The 19,251-nt window shown below is 36.6% G+C and overlaps 1 protein-coding gene across 1 annotated transcript in view; it reads right to left on the reverse strand.

The window, feature by feature from the left end:
* Positions 1-19,251, reverse strand: part of LOC119796527 (dedicator of cytokinesis protein 2-like) — a 132,784-nt gene that overhangs the window by 91,676 nt on the left and 21,857 nt on the right. The window contains exons 21-24 of the mRNA XM_038305125.1: positions 17,492-17,626; positions 9,215-9,323; positions 7,509-7,579; positions 5,646-5,752 (exon numbers count right to left, since the gene is read on the reverse strand). Of these exons, the coding sequence (XP_038161053.1) occupies positions 5,646-5,752; positions 7,509-7,579; positions 9,215-9,323; positions 17,492-17,626 (422 nt within the window). The remainder of the gene's footprint in view (positions 1-5,645; positions 5,753-7,508; positions 7,580-9,214; positions 9,324-17,491; positions 17,627-19,251) is intronic.

Below are 19,251 nucleotides of genomic sequence, written 5' to 3' on the forward strand. Positions count from 1 at the left end.
ATCAGGGGAAATACACATACTTGTGTCAACGATGTTTCCCAATGTGTGGCAGTAAAAACAAAAGCAATTGAAGTAATGGGTCTACTGTCTTTGATTTTAATTAATGCAATACAATGAAGCCAAACATTGCACCTGAAAGAAGAACCTTTACTCCATGCAAAAGTCTTTTACATTCCATTAAGGCTAGATTTTGGCAAAGTATGAATACCAGTTGTCCTGCTGAAAGATTCTCTCTTATGAGCAGCGGATCTCTGCAGATACTCCAAAGAATCCTTTGGCCCCTAGATCACTCTTAATGCTTACTTTCTTAGTTGTTCCGTTTTACATAAAATTCTTATGCTGGAGGTGAAATGAGGCAAAATGTTTCATAGTTCACTTTATGTGACTAATTGTGGTCAGGCAGCGTATTTTCTCACAGCAAAACCAAAAGACAGCACATACTGAACTAGACTTTGTTTAATGGGAAGGCAAACAAACAACTGACTGATCCTTTGCATTTAATTCATGCCCTCCTTGATCGCCTATTCTTTTTTTCCCCCCTTCATCAGCTTTTCTGATCTCAATCTGTCACAGTGATTGCCTGATGAAATCATAATTTGCCCAAATTGAGCCGTAATGCGCCTCTTGTGAATTTAATTTGGTCTCAAAGCCAGATTAACCCTCATCACAGGATGCACATGTCTGTCAGCGCATGTGGACTGGCATGAGCATGTACACATTGAGCATGTTTGTGGTTGTGTGGAGATACACTATGTGCTTGCCAAGACTTTTAATCCCTGAAGCGTATGCTGAATAAGTCCAATGACCATTTCTGAGTGAGTGTGGGGTAAAAAGTCTAAATCTCTGCAAATACTGTCCCTGGATGAAAACGGTCATCACAAAGTCAGTGCATGTATGCTATTTAAGACAGACAGATACACAGATACTAATATATAAAACCAGAACAAAGGGTAAATGACAACATTAATCCATACTGAAATAGAAACTGTTATAAAACTGAAGCGCTAAAACAATACAATGTGTTCATTTTATAACTTATACACTTTATTCGTCACAAAATGTGTTTGATTTAACTAGTAGAAGCTGCTTAAAGTAGCCATCTACAACATTTACACAGAAAACCCCTGCCAAACTTGTGCTGCTGAGTCAAGTCTGAAAAAACAACTGTCCCCTGTTCAACAAGCCACCTCCTTCTGCAGCACTGAAGGGAGTCAGTGGATTTGGTATTTTTCCCTGAAGACTGAGCTTGGCAGGTCTATTTGGACAGACAGGTGGAGGATATTAAATATGTATTACTGTACAGTGATAGGACACCAGGCCATTAGCTATTATAAATATGTAATTTAACTCTGTTGCATATATTCTGCCTGCTGAAGGAAAAGACCCCGACTATACAAGCCCACTTATTAGCATCCCAACACTAAAATGCATCTCAATTAGACTTGGTGTCATCATTGGGGAAAGCAGGAATTAAACTGAAACCAGGCGATAAGCAAAAGAAATACATTGAAGCACAGTGGGAAAAAAAAAACTGATACCCACAATGACCAACCAATAATTTCAAATACAGTAATATATATTTGTTAATAAAATATAATGAAATTGCTTAGTAAAAAATGTATGTCAGCACAGTTTAAAACATACATTACACACTACAAAAAAAGGAAAACACAAATATTTTGCCCCTGTGAATCATCAAGAGTTACCTAAAATTATTCCTGTTGTATAATCTGAATAAATGTGGGGGGGAAAAAAACTCAGGAATGTTTTTTTTCCCTTCTAATTGTCCAACTTGGTCCTACAGTAGTTTATTGGGGTTTTTTTCCGTTCCATTTCTCCAGAAAGAACTGGTGTAGCTGGATCAGTTTTGTAGGTCATCTTGCTTCCCAACAACTTTGCCAGCAAATGTTCCATGGTGCAACTGAAAATAACGGTTTTGGACTGTTCCTCCTTTGGTTAACTTAAGTTATTTTCTAGCTCTTTTATATGTTTCAATTACCAGAGTGAACACAAACACATCATTTTTTATTTCCACAAAATATTATCTCCTGATGACCTATATGTTGTAAATTGCAATAACAATAAGCACAGATTAACACCCTCAAAGAATTACACAGCCACCACTGTGCTTCGTAAATAATATATTTTGCCCCTAGTTCTACAAGCAAGAATGGCATTTAAAGTAAAAACTCAAACTTTTGTTTCATCAGACAATGAGATACTTCTCCAAAAATAAGCTCTTTGTCCCTGGCTGCATTTGCAAAACGGAATTTGTCATTTAAAACTGCCTTTGGGGATTTTTTTTTTCTTTCATTTTTCTCTTTTCTTCACATCCATGATAGCACTGGAATCATTTCACTCGGGAAAATGACTCTTATCAGTTTCAGTCGGCATCTTCACAAGGTGTTTAGCCTTTGATCTGACGACGCTTGTTACATTCAGATGTGGGACACAGAACCTGTTTCCACCCTGAACCCCATTATTGCAAGACATTATCATGGTTTTTATGGCTGTAGGAACAGATGAATACCTACAGGTATTTGGAAATTGCAACCGAAGAAAAATCAGACTGTAAGAGGTTCACATTTCTACTCGGATATATTTAGATTTTTTCTACAAAGCCACACACAAAAATTGTTTGTTTTTAGCTGCATGTACTAGAGGGTGTGCCTGTATATAACATAAATGTTGAAGACTGCCTATTTCAAGCCTGTGAGAAAGCACACTTATAGGTTTTAAGAAAGTAACACATTTCTCTTGCTCATTATCCTGGCATTTAATAAATATAAATAACCTTGGCAATTCTAAATAACCATAAACAGGAATCGGTTATTCTGATTTGATGTCAAACAGGGAGGAAAAACGTGCTTTATATTACATATGTGACATATAACACTAAGTGTCAGCTTGTGTCTCTATAGAGTGTACGGTACTGTAAACAATGCAATGTGATCAGATCAAAGGATGTACTGTATGGAATAAGAGGAAATAGCTCATGCTTTCATTCTTTATCCCTGTCCCTGTTCCATCTTTATAAACATCACTAGCTCTCCATGGATAAAAAAATATATATATTTTTAACAAGCACACTTTCCCTCTTCTAACTTCTTCCTTACTTCATTCACTCTTTCCTATATTTCATTTCACTCTTTTATTTAATGTTAAGCACCTCTCTGCTTGTAATTGACCCATCATAGGTCTCACAGCATCTCAACAGATACTGTAATAAAGGTACTTTAAGAAATGTTAACTGAAGTTGCAATGCATTTCTATACCTTCATGAACAGATTGATGCAGATAATGATTTTTTTCTCTATATCTTTCATCCACCTTTTTTTTTCTCCTTCTGTTCTTAGTGACAGAGCATGACTCAGATCATTCTGACAGCAAGCCAGAGGGCTGTACCCCTGGGGAATCAATCATCTAAGCCAGGATCAATACCAAAGAGCCATATCCAGGACCCATGTTGTTAGCTACAGACTTGGGTTGCAGTAACTGCCTGGCAAAAAGAAATTCTCTAAGTGGTGCTAACTTCTAAACCACAACTGATAAACTGGGATGTTAAAGGCATGTGGTCTCCATCATGCACAGATCTGCTTCTGTTCAGTTCTGTTACAACAGTCCTAAATATTGTTTGCATGGCATCACGACGCTGCACTGATCTAATCCATCATTATTTGGAACCCATTTGGAAAAGCAGCCATATATCAGCTCCGTGCAGGAAAATGCAATGCCTATAACATGTTTTAAAAGAGCCTGAGAAGCAGAGGGTGCAATTACTGATGCACAGCAGGCTTTAAAGGTTTGGCATCAATGAGATTCATTTTTGTAAATTCTTTAAAAATGAAGCAGTTTTGGTCTAAAACTGGACAGGTGTAGAAAAGTTAAACTGTACATCCTCCCCTGTGGTTGCACAATAAAGGGATGATATGCCTCCATGACAGGTACCACTAGGGGACAGAAATTTTAATAAGTTATTTAATGAAAACATACAGCTGTGTTTGATTAACCCACAATTTAAGAGTACAGGCAAAGTAATAAAGCCAAAAATTAATGATCTACACATTTCTGCTCAGGTCTGGAGGTTAATTTTGACCTCCAGGTGGGTTAAACACATAAGGAGTGACTTCAAGTGACATTTACCATCTGTGGAATGTCTACATTGCCACTTGGACTGATTGTAATAAGATGGTATGTACTTTGGCCCATTGTTCTGATTGTGATATGATTGTAAGTAAACCTTGCAACCCTAAAATCGTATGTTATAAAATAAACATCAACAATCTATAATCTAGATATAACAATTGATCACAGAGGAGAGCAGTTTGAGCAAAGAGGTTAATTAAATTGTTACAGCAGATGGAAATAAACCTGACCTTATAAAAGTGAATTAAAACAAGATTCATTGATTTGTAGAATATGTTGATCATTCCTTATGAGATTAAGTTTGATACTGAAGAAGTTGCAAAAGGAACAATTTGAAAGAGGGAAAGGTTCAATATATATATTTACATTTCAAGGTCTAATCAGCTATGCACTGAAGAAGACAGTGAAGATTCAATGTAGTTAAATAAACATAAATGCAGTCATAGTAAAGAATATTACATCTTCCTTCAATTTTTAAGGGTTGCATGTATCTAATAAAGGATTTTCCTGTCTGAAGTCATTTGACCATTGTACTTTTGACAGAATAATTTTTTTTTCTTTTTAAGACAAAGTAGTTAAACAGGATTAAAGAATAAACAGGTTAAAAAATATGCTGAATGTACTATAACATAGGCAATAGATTTGAATCTCCATTTATGTGTTAAAGCACATGTTCTTCACTTATCTTGAATTTATTTTCATTTAAAAAACTGCATCAATTTGCAATCAGGTAATTTATTTTGCATAAAAGGATATAAATATGTTCAGTGAAGGTAAAAACAATTTTTTTTTTCATTTTATATATATATATATATATATATATATATATATATATATATATATATATATATATATATACACACACACACACACACGTGTATATATGTATTTTAATGAGCAGTTGATTGGTCCAACTCTAACCAAGCCACGTTTCTCCAAGCTTCATTTTCAGTGCATAAAAGCACAATAAAGTGCATATCTCAAAAAACAAAAAGGTAATATTTGGTGAGGATAGAATAAAACTTTCCTGTTCTTCCCCATAGTGTTACAGGAATGTAAAAAGTACTACAAAAATACTATAGTAAGAAATGTGTGTTAATCTTTTTGACCATAACCAAACAAAGCCTATTATGGTTTGTTCCTTTATGAATGTTGCTTGAATAAGAAGCCCCCCGAGTAAAATAGAAAATGTAACTTTCAGTATAACCAAGATTATTACATATTAATGCGAAAAAACAAAACAAAAGCATTAATAATATCGAAAACTAGAAGCACTTCTAAACAGTTCTTTTTTAAACATTGATGCAGTTTGAGACGTTTTTGTTGAATTTATTCTATTATGCAAGTGCTCAAACAGATTTCCTGAGGTTTAACACAGTTTCCCTGACATAAGGCAAGCCTCTTGCGACTGGTTGTCCACACGGTTAGGCCTGAGATTGATTAATACCACAATGCTCTAACAAAAACCTGGAAAACAGAGCCAAAACAGTAAGACACACCTTGTCTCTGGAAGAGCTTGCTGCTGACGATTTCCGTCATAGAGGCAACCTTCTGTTTCTGGAGCTTCTCCGGTGGGATGCAAGAGTAAAAGTCATGGAGCAGCTTGCTGAGGGGAAAAAAAGCAATATGAGAGGAGGAAATTACAGCTTTTAAAAGCAATGGGTTTGTTTTCTGGAAAATGTAAGGGAAAACAATTAATATTTGTGAAGACATTCCATTAAGGTACATGTTTAAATGCGTCTGAATTGTCTGTGGCAAGCCTTTGCAGACACTCAAAGCAATGATCAGCATTTTAAGCACCTTGTTAGCATTTCTAGCTTTAAACATCTCACCTTAAAGGTTAGAAAATATGCAGCCACTTAAAGCAACACTTGTAGGAAGGAGAAAACATGAGCCAGGGACATAAGGAGAGTGGTGTTTGCCGCATGAAAACAAATGAGCCAGAGCATACACACTCTTTAATGAAGCCAACACCTCTAATTAGATTTCTCAATAATTAAACGGCCTGGTCGGTAGCTCTGATGCCACTTAGAAGAGCACAGCAAACCTTCTGTCCTTGGTTTTCTCTCTCTCCTTCTAAGTTTTTTCTTATGCCACCCGGGATGGTATAATTTTCATTAACAGTGTGAAATAATTAAACAAAAACCATCTGCTCTGAAAACAAACAAAACAAAAAATAACAGAAAGGTTTGTGTGCTGTTTGATGTATGTGAGCTGCCAAGAAGCTAAAGCACCAAGGGCCAAAGGAGACCTATCAGACCCACTAATAATCTGAGCTGAATCTAATTAAAATCTGTAATGGGAAGCAAATGGAAATAAAATACATGCACAGATGACAAAATATTTGCAAGCATCACTCAGTGGATCAGACTGCCCTTAAGTTTACACTGTGTAAGAACTGTAGAGGATAAAAGAAAGCTTTGAAGTCCACCTCCTGCACTGTGATTGTAATTCAACCAGTTTGCTTGTGGAAAATGCTTGGGGCAAATCTTATCAGAAATGCAGCGGGGACCTTAGTTTTAAGTTGAGATGGTTCCGATAGGTTTGTGTATGAGAGCGTAAGTACGTTTTTAAACCATAAAAAAGGTGAAGGGATTTGTACAGAGAAGGAAAAAGAAAAATGAACGGTAGAAAACTAAATAGGAGGAAGCATGTCCTGACTTTCAACTTTACACTGCAAAACCTTTGGACTGTTGTGTGTGGCTTTGAGTTTGGTGGTAAAAAAAACAACAAAAAAAAACATTAAAAGTATAAGAGATAAACAGTTGGCTACAGATAACGTAAAACCAATAAAAGGATAAACGTGGGTCAGAGAAAGGTGAAATGAGAAATTATATGGCCAAATCGCCTCCAAAAACAAACTCAGATAGTCAAGAAAGCATCATTTAATATCTTATTTCTCTAAAGTAAAAGGGCCATACAGACAAAATGGATCTATTGGTTGTTGGAGTGTGACAGGATAAAAATAAACTCTTAAAAAAATATGAAGATGAAAAGAGTATAAGAAGCAAAGGGCAATGGGAAAACATGTCATTTTGGGGATAAAAGCACAATGCATGTTTTATTTTGGTTCAGGAAAAGGTTAAGTGGGTCATTCTGAGTTGTCTGAATCTTTAACAGACAGAAAACCAAAAGCGGTTAAGTTGCAAAGGACATACAGAAAAAGCAGCACAGCGACTGGGAGGCTTTGTCCTTGCTTCTGCATCATTTTAAGATTTATATTTTCTGTCTAAAATGTGTAAGACTTATGCACCAAGAATCATGTGGGAGAAAGGTGAACCGAGGTCAGAAAACAAAACTTAGAGAAAGAGAGCTCCCACACATCCCATCTATCTGCACACCTGAATGAGCAGTGGGCTTACCTGAGAAGTTTAGCATCAAATATTTTCTCGACATCATGCAGCACTGTCGGCAGGTACTTCAGAGCGGCAACCTGATGACATACACACACACACACACACCAAAACTCTTTTAAATGACTGGTTTCCCCCATGTGGAAGGTGACTTTGCCATCAAACAGGCTATTTTCACTCATCACAAGATATCTATCTCATTTCTCCGCCACACTTATAACCTCTTGACTTATCGTCCCTGGATCTGTTTCAATATCTTGATATACAACAGGTAGAATAAGCATTCAACATGCCACCACTTTTCTCAGCAAATATATTTCTAAAGGTGCTTTTAACATGACATTTTCAGCAGATGTCAGTAGCAATGCATGCAATCAACACAAACAAAGAAATCAAACCATAGATTTCCATAAATTAAGTTCAGAGCAATAAAGTAAAATAGCACAAGGAAAAAAAATATTGAACACACTGAAATGTGTTTAATACTTTGTACAAAAGCCTTTGTTGGCAAGATGTCCCCTGTATGGAGAAATTAGTTGCATGTTTTGCTCAGGTGTGATTTTGGCCCATTCTTCTGCACAATCAAGATTCAAATCTTGAAGGTTTCTATCTTCTATCTTTAGTTCTTTCCATAGATTTTCTATTGGATTCAAGTCAGGTGATTGGCTGGGCCATTCTAGCAGCTTTATTTAGTTTCTCTGAACCCAACTGAGTTTCCTTGTCTGTGTGTTCGGGGTCATTGTCTTACTAAAATGTCCACCAGAGTTTAATCTTTATCTTCCTAGTAGATGGTGGCAGATTTTAATCAAGGATTTCTATGTAAATTTTTCCATTCATCCTTGCCAGTACTATATGCTGAAAAACAGCCTCACACAATGTTGTTCCAACCTCCAAAGTTCACTGTTAGGTTTTTTCATTCCATGCCATTTTTCACCTCCCTTTCCTCACGTGTTCAATACTTTTCCCTGTGCCGTTCCACAATATTATGCATAACTTAATTTCTGGGCATCTATGATTAAATTTCTTTGAATGGGTGGAGGGCGTGAATTATTACCGACATCTGGTGAAAATGTCATGTCAATAGCACCACTTGAAATATATTTACTGAGAAAAGGGTGCCATTTTTAATACTTATTTTACCTGCTATAAGTTGTCAGAATTGGAGAAAGACTTTAAAGGAAAATTCCGGTCATATTCAGAATTCAAACTTCTGAAAGTACTTTAAATATGAAATTATTACAAACTGTTCAAGGAATAATAAGTGTTTTGGTTTTTTTTATTAAGACTAATTACATTTGAATGTGCTTTACCAGATATAACCATGTTTGTCAAAGAACACTACTGCCCCTACCGGTTAGTGACGTGACGGTGCGGCATCGGCTGTTGAGCAAGTCCCAGTGCTGTATCTGGTGTTTGTCACAACGCGCTATTATCTAAGTCACTGATCAGTGATCGGGGCAAAAATTTTTGATTTTGTTTTTTACCCATTAATGCAATATTCATTAAATCACCATGGATGCATTAGTTTTAGGTATAGATAATGATCCATTGATCGTTCCTTGCTGACCGGACTTTTCCTTTAAAAGGCAGAGACCTGATTTCAGAATCAGATCTGACCAGAAGAGAAAAAAGGAGGAGGATAAGATGACAGAAAGAAAGAGAGGAAAAGTAGCAGAATTGAACCAGGCAGCAAGGGTTTATAGACATGTTATTACCCTTAGCAGAAGAGTGGTGGTGTAGTCTGTTCTCATCAAGTTGTTGATGGACTCAAAAAGCCTCCTCAGCGAGTCCTCAAACTCAGTCTGCTCCTTCCCCTCATAGAGTCTGAGATAGAAAGAGATATTTAGTTTATGGAAATGCAACAAAAAATAAATAAAACTTTTTGTGTCACAAAGGGAGGGCGTGATAGACTGCAACATTCAGACTGATTGTAGAAGAGCTAGAGTATCAACCTTTTTTAGAGGACAGGATGAGACAAACAACAGATTTGATAAAGCTCAAAAGTGGAAGGAAATAAAATCAGCCTGAAAAGCAAGAACTACCCTTATCTGTATTTTCCTTTAGTAACCAGTGTCTCCTGGTATTAAAAAATAAATACATTTACAATATATGAACATAGGATTGGACTATTATGTGTTAACTTTCAGTTGCAAAAGGAGTAAAAGAAAAAAGGGTATCAATCTTGCTATGAATGCAGTAGATGACTATAGGTTATCAGATGATTACTTATGAAGGGCTTTGCAGCCGCACCCTGAAAATGTATTTCAAAAAAGTAACACCTTTCTTGTTTCCTTCACATCTCTAGTCCCCCGTGCATCCTCAGATTTTTGTGCTTCATTCACTTCACTGTTACTTCTACCCGCCTCCGCTCCATGGGAAACAAGACCTTTCTCCTGCTTTTCTCCCAAACTCTAGAATTATCTCCCTCTGGAAAAACCCTATACAGTATTATTACCTTTCTTTTGTTCAAGTCTAACCCTAAAACCTTTTTAGTTATGTGTTCAATAGTGTCTGATCTCTGTTACTGCCTATTAATTGGTACTTTATATCTGTTTTGTTTTTATCTTGTATTTTTGTTGTTTGGTTTAATTTTTATTAAAATGTCCTAATTTTCTCTGAACAGGGCCTTAAACGGAAAAACTATTACTATAGCCACTAGTCAATAGTCATGAATAACAATCCAGGTTTATCTTCCTAACAGGCACAGGCAAAAGGATACAAGAGTGCCACAAACTACTCATCTTCAGTAAAGGCTGCCATATTGTGGCCAAAATCCATTTTGTGTCCAGGGATGCAACCTTTTCTATCCTTTCCCCAGATATAAACACTATCTGGAATTAAACCAGAGATGTGTGTTTTGGTCAACTTAGAAAATGTTGCTTTTCAATAACAAGCTATCTATGTTACTCATGGTATGAAACTAAAGATAAATTCGAGGAAAAGCAAACTTTTTCTTTATCAGACCTTGTCAAATAACATGATATAGTAATTTTTTTTTTAAATATTAAGAATATTAAATTAAAAATGTGATAGGGTTTGTTGAGAAACTCAAAATAACATTATCTTTGGGTGTGTTAGTAAGACAATTAACCAAAACAATAGCAACTAAAAATTAAAAAACTACTGCTAATGAGACAGTTGTAAAAAGAGGAGGTTTCAATGCTCCTATCTATAACTCCAACTGTGTACAATATTATAGTGAAATCCTGAGTGGTGAGCGTTGGATGTACAAGGTAGAGTATTAAAAGCCAATTTTCATGAAAAACATTCAAAACTTTTAAGTAATTTTAACATTTTTATTGAAATGTTTGTTTCCTTCAAAAATGTTAAGAGTGGGATTATGGCTGAGTATGCAGCAATAAAACATGAAAACCTTTAAAGCTTTTTATACATGTTTACGTGAGCTACAAACAGAGGGCGCTGAATATTAAAATATCCAAGAAAACTACTTTGATTAGGACTATATCAAAAAGCAGCCAAGCAAAGGTACTTTTTCATAACTATCCTCTGAAACATTTTGTTCATATGTAATGTGTAAATTAAATTGTTTTAATCCAGAGCTAAGTCAAATTCAGGTGGTGATAATAATAAACAGAGGTGGATCTATAATGCACCCCTCCAGCTACAGTAATTAAGAGCTGAAAACCCATCCTAAATCTTGTGTTTGTATTGAAAGAGGCATCAGAGTCAGATTGACTTTTTAATCATACAGCTAAGCAGTACATGTAATTTAGTGCTGTATATTTTATAACAAACAGGCACATACAAATTATGCTAACAAGAAACTGTGCTGCCAAGGTAAAGGTAAATATTTATAGGCACTAACCGCTGACTTGACAACAACCATTAACTTAAAGAACAGGGTTATCTTTGCCGCTGCTATTGGCAATTTGTTTAAACCTCCACATCGGCGATTATTCATTAAACTTCTCTTCCAACAACTCTTATCAAATGCTACTCTCATCTATCTCTCATTCCACCTCGCCATCTTTATGTGATTCAGTTGTGCTCTGCATTTGTTAATTATAATTGTGCAAGCTGGAGGGATGGATTAGTGGCTCACAGTGAATTTAGCACGGGGGGGAGAGAGATTAAGCAGTAATGCACAGAGGTATTATCACTGGGCTCTTTGCAGAGTGTAGTTATGATTACAGAAGCATTGTCCTGTTTAATCCATGAACTCTCCCAGTGTTTAACGGTGTGTTTAGAGAGATATCCGGTTGTATCAGGGTCAGTGTTTGTGTTATCTCAGTCAGTTGTGCACTAACACCCTACATTTACAATCAGCTAAAACTGGTGCAACTTGGAAAAATAACCGTTGCTTACTAAAAATATGCTTGTTGGAGTATTAAAGTCTAATGAATGAAAAAAGCAAAAAGCATGATTCATATATATGGACAGATAGAAAAAAACCTGGTAAGGGAAATAATTTGAATACAAAGGTGGTTTATCATAAAAATATGGGCACTTGCCAAGAGATTCTTATTGGCAAGTGTGAAGGCAAGCACCAATGAAAATATAACTAATCCATCAGTGTTACATTGAACAGATTCTCTGTTAATATCTGTATGTATAACTTCACCAACTTTCAAGATGAACTGGTGAGGAAAAAAACTTCAGCAATAGTTGAAGTGCAGAAACACTTTTGGAGGTGGTCTCCATTAAAGTGTGTTCCTGTGCTTCAAGTCTTGCTTAATATGTGTAGACAGTCAATGGGGAGTTTAAGCCCTGTGCTTTATGCTGAAAGAGAGAAACTCTTTTAGTGCTTTGTGTTGGTTTTTATATCCTATTCCAAAATTTAGTTTTAAAGACTGCTTGTCTTACTGATGAAATTGATGATGGAGTCTTATATATAGCCCAAATAGAAGCAAGTAAATAAAGTAGAAAATAAATAAATACATAGGAAAAATGGACAGAGAGCAGAAAGAGCTCAATCAGTCCAAAATAAATGTGTAAATGAAAATAAACAAAACAACTTGAGGCATGTCCTTAAGACTCTGACATATCTGGCAGAGTTACACATTCCTACAAGTCTAAACCCAAATAATTTGCACTTAACAAAAAAAAATTATAATAATAAGTATCTGTTCAATCTATTAAGAGATCTTCAATAATTTCAGCACGATTGTTTCATGTCTTAAAGAGACCTTTATAATTATTGCATTCACTCTATGACTGAAGATAAAAACAGCTTGCATCTGTGATCCATTTAAGCATATCTCTTTGATTCAACATTATCATTTCCTTATCACTTCATAGGTAGACTTTAAAAGTGTGAAAATACATCATGATATAAAACAGTTGCATATTAGCATGTTCAATTTAACTTGACAAAAATGTCTAAATTAATTTAATTTTACTTGTAACAGCAAGTATCCTGAAATTAAAATGAAGCACAGAGTTCAATTAGAAAACCGCTCCATGTTATGTTATCTTGTGTACTGAGAGACAAAGACTGTGACCTCATATTCAAGATGTTGAAGAGCTATTTAAAATTAATGCAATGACAGAAATGTACTTCCCTAAAATAATCTGTTCCCCTGGTCACACAGAATGCTCTGTTTGTTCACATGGTTTTTGTGCTTGTCGCTCACAAGTGTATTCTCCTCACCCATCTGCTGTTCTAAACTTAACATCACATATGTAAACCTAAATAAGTTAGAGGAACACAATATTTCAGGAGAAAAATCCATTTCTCACAGCCTACCACATATCTCTAGCCAAAATCCAATGACATCATTGCATCAAGTAGGAAGAAAAAAAAAAACCAAAGGTTAAAGGATCAAACCCTGTGAGTTTACCAAAAACCTCACCCCTGAGCTTAATAGATCAAATAGTTTTGGAAGAAAATAATTGAGTTGTGTTAAGATGAAGCAACCAGCTTATACTGAATTAAGAAAATAGATTTCTGCCAAAAAAGAAAAAATGTCCACAAAGCAGAACAAACACGTTTTTCTGAATTGTTTATTTTTTTCCCCCCAACATATTATGTTGTCTATATTTGTTTTATATTCTAAACATTGACAAAATATTCCATTGTGTAACTCTTACAAATCTGTCTTGACCTTTGTAAAAAAATAAAAGTTTTCTAGTTGTATTGTTTCTAATATATATATATATATATATATATATATATATATATATATATATATATATATATATATTCTTAAAACCTGGTACTTGTCAAGTAAAACCATGGTAAATAATTTAGTTGAGGTAAACTTAACTTGTTTACTTATTACTAACTGAAGCAATGTCTTAAAGGTGGAGATGCATTGTTTTTGTAACTATTTTTAACATTTTAAAGTAAAACTGAAAATATTTAGTTTTGACTAAATAGATTTAGATTTCTAACACATTTATTTCTGTAAATTCTAACATTTTTATACGTATGTAAAGGATTAGGTTTTGTTTTGACCTATAAAGGCTTTGTTCTCCACCGGATCCTAAAGTTATACTAATAAAACAACCATACATTATACTTTCTACCAAGTTAAAATCAAATGTTTATAAATAAATGAATGTACACTCTAAAAATGTTTAAAAATAGCATGGCCACTGAGTGGGGAGCAAACTAGTTAACTGGCCCCTTCAATGATTTTCTAGAATTTCTTTTTCTGAAAATATTCCTGTTTTATGAATACAAATGAAGATTGTTTAAGGATATTTACAGTAAGTTACACTGATTTGCTTTTTCTTACTATTCTTTTTTTTTTATTGTGATTAAGAACCCCATTACCCAAAACAGAAATGGTTTGGCTGCTTAAATAACTCCTGACTTTTAGTTAATTGAGATGTTTAAGTTCAATATAAAACCCTACCAGTAGTGAGAGGAAATGTTTCAGCCTGAATCTCTTTGCCTGCCCTGCTTAAGACAGTCTCTCCATCACTTTGATGTAAAGAAAAAGCCCACAGCTCTCCCTGAGGAACATGCCTCAATCGTTCTCCAGCCCAATTTTACCTACAACCAGACATCTCTCAGCTCTGTGCCCTCTGCTCTGATGGCAGCTGTTTTCTTAGATACATGTTTGGTTTTTTACTAGTGGAAATAAAAATCCTCTTGTACACAGGATCTGGCCTGTTTGTGGCTTTTAATGGAATGAAGATCCTGCTCTAGGACCTCAACAGATAAAGAAATATCCATCCATCCTTTTTCTTTACAGGCTTAATCCGAAGTGGGGTCGCGTGGGGTGCTGGTGCCTATCTCCAGCTGTCAATGGCCAAGAGGCGGGGTACACCCTGGACAGGTTGCCAGTCCATCGCAGGGCAACACAGAGACAAAGAGGACAAACAACCATTCATGCACACACTCACAGCTAAGGACAATTTAGAGTAACCTAACAGTCATGTTTTTGGACTCTGGGAGGAAGCAGTAGCCTAAAATAAGAAAACTTTAGGCTGTTTCAGAATGTCAGCCCTAATTACTATATAGGGCACTATATGGGGTTTATGCCATTTTAAATGAGTGTCCGAACGTCTAGTGGATGTAAAATTAATGAACTGAAAATTTCCCAAAAGTGGTCATTATCCCTGATCACTGGAGGAGCATATATGTCCCAGAAAATATATATAAAGCATTATATTGTCTGTCATATTTTTATCTTTAATGGCATTTTGCTTTAACTCTTTGTACTCTATACAACCTATTGGAATCAGAATTTCCCTGAAGGAGTAATCCCAAAGGCAGATTAATCCCAAAGAAAGCTGAGTCCACCTCTACCCGACAGTGGCGACAAATATCAACTATGGTGCTGACGGCGTGCGGGGAGGAAGACCCAACCAATCAGATTTATTAAATTAGACACATTCGTTTAAATAAAATGATGTACCATAGTAAATTATAAAAATAATGTATAAAATAATAACTACAAATGTATTTAAGCACAGAGTGAAAAAAATATCAAAATGTTGGTTTTTAATATATATATATATATATATATATATATATATATATATATATATATATATATATAACTAAATTTTAACAACATACCCCAAACAAAAATTCTTTATAAAGACACTACTTTATAATAAATACATTTCCAAATCAATTCTTATTTAGCTTAGATAATTTTGAGGTTTTGTGCACTGTTAAACTTTTCTAGTATGGATTATCTGCGATCTTTTCTAAAATAAATAATTAGGAAAACTAAAAAATCCTTAATAAAGATTAGATAGAGGGGGAAGAAGGGAAGAGGAGCGTAAAGGATAAGATCAAAGGAGAAAGATGGAAACAGACTGCTGGAATCATTTCCCTATTAGGTAAACTTGAATTTGTTTTGTTGTTACTAGTTACAGAGTACAGTGGGCAGTTGCCCATCTTAGATGATCTTGTATCAAGATCATTGCCTAATATTCCCTCGCACTTTGCAGCCATAAGAACCTAAGTCGTAGTTAAGCAAGGCAGAACCATCATATTAAAGTCTTTGCACTCATTACATGATGCAGTTCTGGAAGCTCTCCAAATCACAGAGAGCATCTCTCCTGGAGGAACTTTTGCTGTTGTTTACACTGGCTGTAGTCCTGCACTGAGATTAGCTCTCATTTGTTAGCTGAGCTTCATCAACAGTGCTTATTAGCTACATTAGTGCTGTTATTAGCAACATCTTCTTCCATAGCTGCCAAACACAGTTACCTGAACAAGGTAAAGTCAAAGGGTGCTGTGTACATTCAATAATACACTATATTGCCAAAAGTATTTGCTCACCCATCCAAATTATTGGAATCAGGTGTTCCAATCACTTCCATGGCCACAGGTGTATAAATTCAAGCACCTAGGCATGCAGACTGTTTTTACAAACATTTGTGAAAGAATGGGTCGCTCTCAGGAGCTCAGTGAATTCCAGCGTGGAACTGTGATAGGATGCCACCTGTGCAACAAATCCAGTCGTGAAATTTCCTCGCTCCTAAATATTCCACAGTCAACTGTCAGCTGTATTATAAGAAAATGGAAGTGTTTGGGAACGACAGCAACTCAGCCACGAAGTGGTAGGCCACGTAAACTGACGGAGCGGGGTCAGCGGATGCTGACGCGCATAGTGCGAAGAGGTCGCCAACTTTCTGCAGAGTCAATCACTACAGACCTCCAAACTTCATGTGGCCTTCAGATTAGCTCAAGAACAGTGCGCAGAGAGCTTCATGGAATGGGTTTCCATGGTCGAGCAGCTGCATCCAAGCCATACATCACCAAGTGCAATGCAAAGCGTCGGATGCGGTGGTGTAAAGCACGCCGCCACTGGACTCTAGAGCAGTGGAGACGCGTTCTCTGGAGTGACGAATCGCGCTTCTCCATCTGGCAATCTGATGGACGGGTCTGGGTTTGGCGGTTGCCAGGAGAACGGTACTTGTCTGACTGCATTGTGCCAAGTGTAAAGTTTGGTGGAGGGGGGATTATGGTGTGGGGTTGTTTTTCAGGAGCTGGGCTTGGCCCCTTAGTTCCAGTGAAAGGAACTCTGAATGCTTCAGCATACCAAGACATTTTGGACAATTCCATGCTCCCAACTTTGTGGGAACAGTTTGGAGCTGGCCCCTTCCTCTTCCAACATGACTGTGCACCAGTGCACAAAGCAAGGTCCATAAAGACATGGATGACAGAGTCTGGTGTGGATGAACTTGACTGGCCTGCACAGAGTCCTGACCTCAACCCGATAGAACACCTTTGGGATGAATTAGAGCGGAGACTGAGAGCCAGGCCTTCTCGTCCAACATCAGTGTGCGACCTCACAAATGCGCTTCTGGAAGAATGGTCAAAAATTCCCATAAACACACTCCTAAACCTTGTGGACAGCCTTCCCAGAAGAGTTGAAGCTGTTCTAGCTGCAAAGGGTGGACCGACGTCATATTGAACCCTATGGATTAGGAACGGGATGTCACTTAAGCTCATATGTGAGTCAAGGCAGGTGAGCAAATACTTTTGGCAATATAGTGTATGTTTTAAAAAACAAAAAAACTAAATAATAAAGAAATAATCATCAAAAAAGGGAAGAACTTACTGGGAGTAGAGCATGCGTGAACGGACAATGAATTTGAAGATATACTCAAGGGCTTTGAGGGTTCGCAGGATGGGCTCACATTGTTCTCCACGGCTGGAAACATCCAGGTACCGCTTCAAAACTGACATCAGCTTCCTGTGTGACAATAAAGATGGGAGAGAGAGAACAAATAATTTAAAATATGTTCTGTTTTTTCTTTTAGGTTTTTTTGTGATGCTCAACAGTTTAGATAACTTTACCAACTAACTGTTTTTTCCCGAAAGCATAAAAATAAAGTAAAGAGTGAGCAGACAAACTGGGAGGTAGGGTTTTGTCATAAAAGCCAAATGGTTCGCAAGATTTTGGCATATCTATCTATATTTTTAGATATATCTATCATACTCAGATGAATTTTGAAAAAATTATGGGGTGTGGAGGATACAGAGTTTATGACCTATCAAAACTTCCCATATCACCCTTCTGAAAAGTCTCAGTGGCATATCATGCAGACATACATCTACAGTCAGAGTAAGAGGTCAAGAATTTTCTCTGTCATTGCCCGATTTTTAAGAAACTGAAAGGAGACTCACTGTCAAACCAAACCAGTTTAAAACTACTTAATATTCTTAAACAATTCAATTCAGTTTATTCATATAGCACCAATTCACAACACATTTAATATTAAGGCACTTTACAGTTCACCAGATCAAACAGTCAAATTGATTAAAAGTTTTCTATCAAAGAAAAACCAGTTGATAGCATCGACTCATCGAATCAAAGGCAATCCCTCACACTAAGCATGCTTGTAGCAACAGTGGAGAGGAAAAACTCCCTTTTAACAGGAAGAAACCTCCAGCAGAACCAGGCTCAGTGTGAGCGGCCATCTGCTGAGGCCGACTGGGGTTCAAGAGGACAGAAGATATACAGGAGGAAGCAGAGATTTAAAGAAAAACCAACTAGGCTGCTCCGTCCAGGAAACACACAGCCAGGCAGACGAGCTCCGAGCCAGCTCACATGTCAGAGGATGAAGATAGCACATCCAGCCAGTCAGAGTCAGAGAAACAGTACTACACTGAAAAACCGGCGGATCTCCAACATCTATAAACAAAGGCGTTGATGGCAGCAGCACAGCTGATATTCATCTCAGGATGGTGTCACAGCCAAACAGTAACAGACAAGGCGAAGCTACTTTGAGAAAAAGCGAAGAGAGCATAACGTTAGAGAGATACCCTTCAGATTCAGCAGAATGGAAGAATTGAGAAAGAATGAGGCAGAATGATGAAAAAGGGGTCCCTATGTCCCCTAGAAGTCTAAGCCTATAGTAGCATAAATGTGGAGATAGCTCAGGATAACTGGAGCCACTCTAAACAACATCAAATAATACAAAATCAATTGAAAGAGGCGCCTCTGTTGGAAGAAAGCATGGCAGCTACAGTATAAACAGACCACCCATCAACAACCCACCTAGTTCTGGTTCTCTAGTGGTTCCAAAGCCCCAGGAAAGTCAATTTACCCAGGTAAATGGCTTTGGAAATGCTAGCCAGGCTTTAAAAAGCCCCAGCCTTTTGAGTGGGAATGAAAAAAGGAAAATGTAGAATCCTGCTTATTTCACCACAGTCAAACTAAATTCCTCCCTACTTGTCTGCTGGAGATCACCTTCAGTTTAGAGCCACCATGATGGTGTAGGTGAATGTACAAATGTTTTAGATACCTTACGCTTGACACAAAATGTGTTTTAAAATGCTTTTAAGCAACAAAGCACACCTTAAAACTTAATTTGC

Source organism: Cyprinodon tularosa, unplaced genomic scaffold, assembly GCF_016077235.1.
Source record: "Cyprinodon tularosa strain WSP-4 unplaced genomic scaffold, ASM1607723v1 ctg551, whole genome shotgun sequence".
NCBI lineage: Eukaryota > Metazoa > Chordata > Actinopteri > Cyprinodontiformes > Cyprinodontidae > Cyprinodon > Cyprinodon tularosa.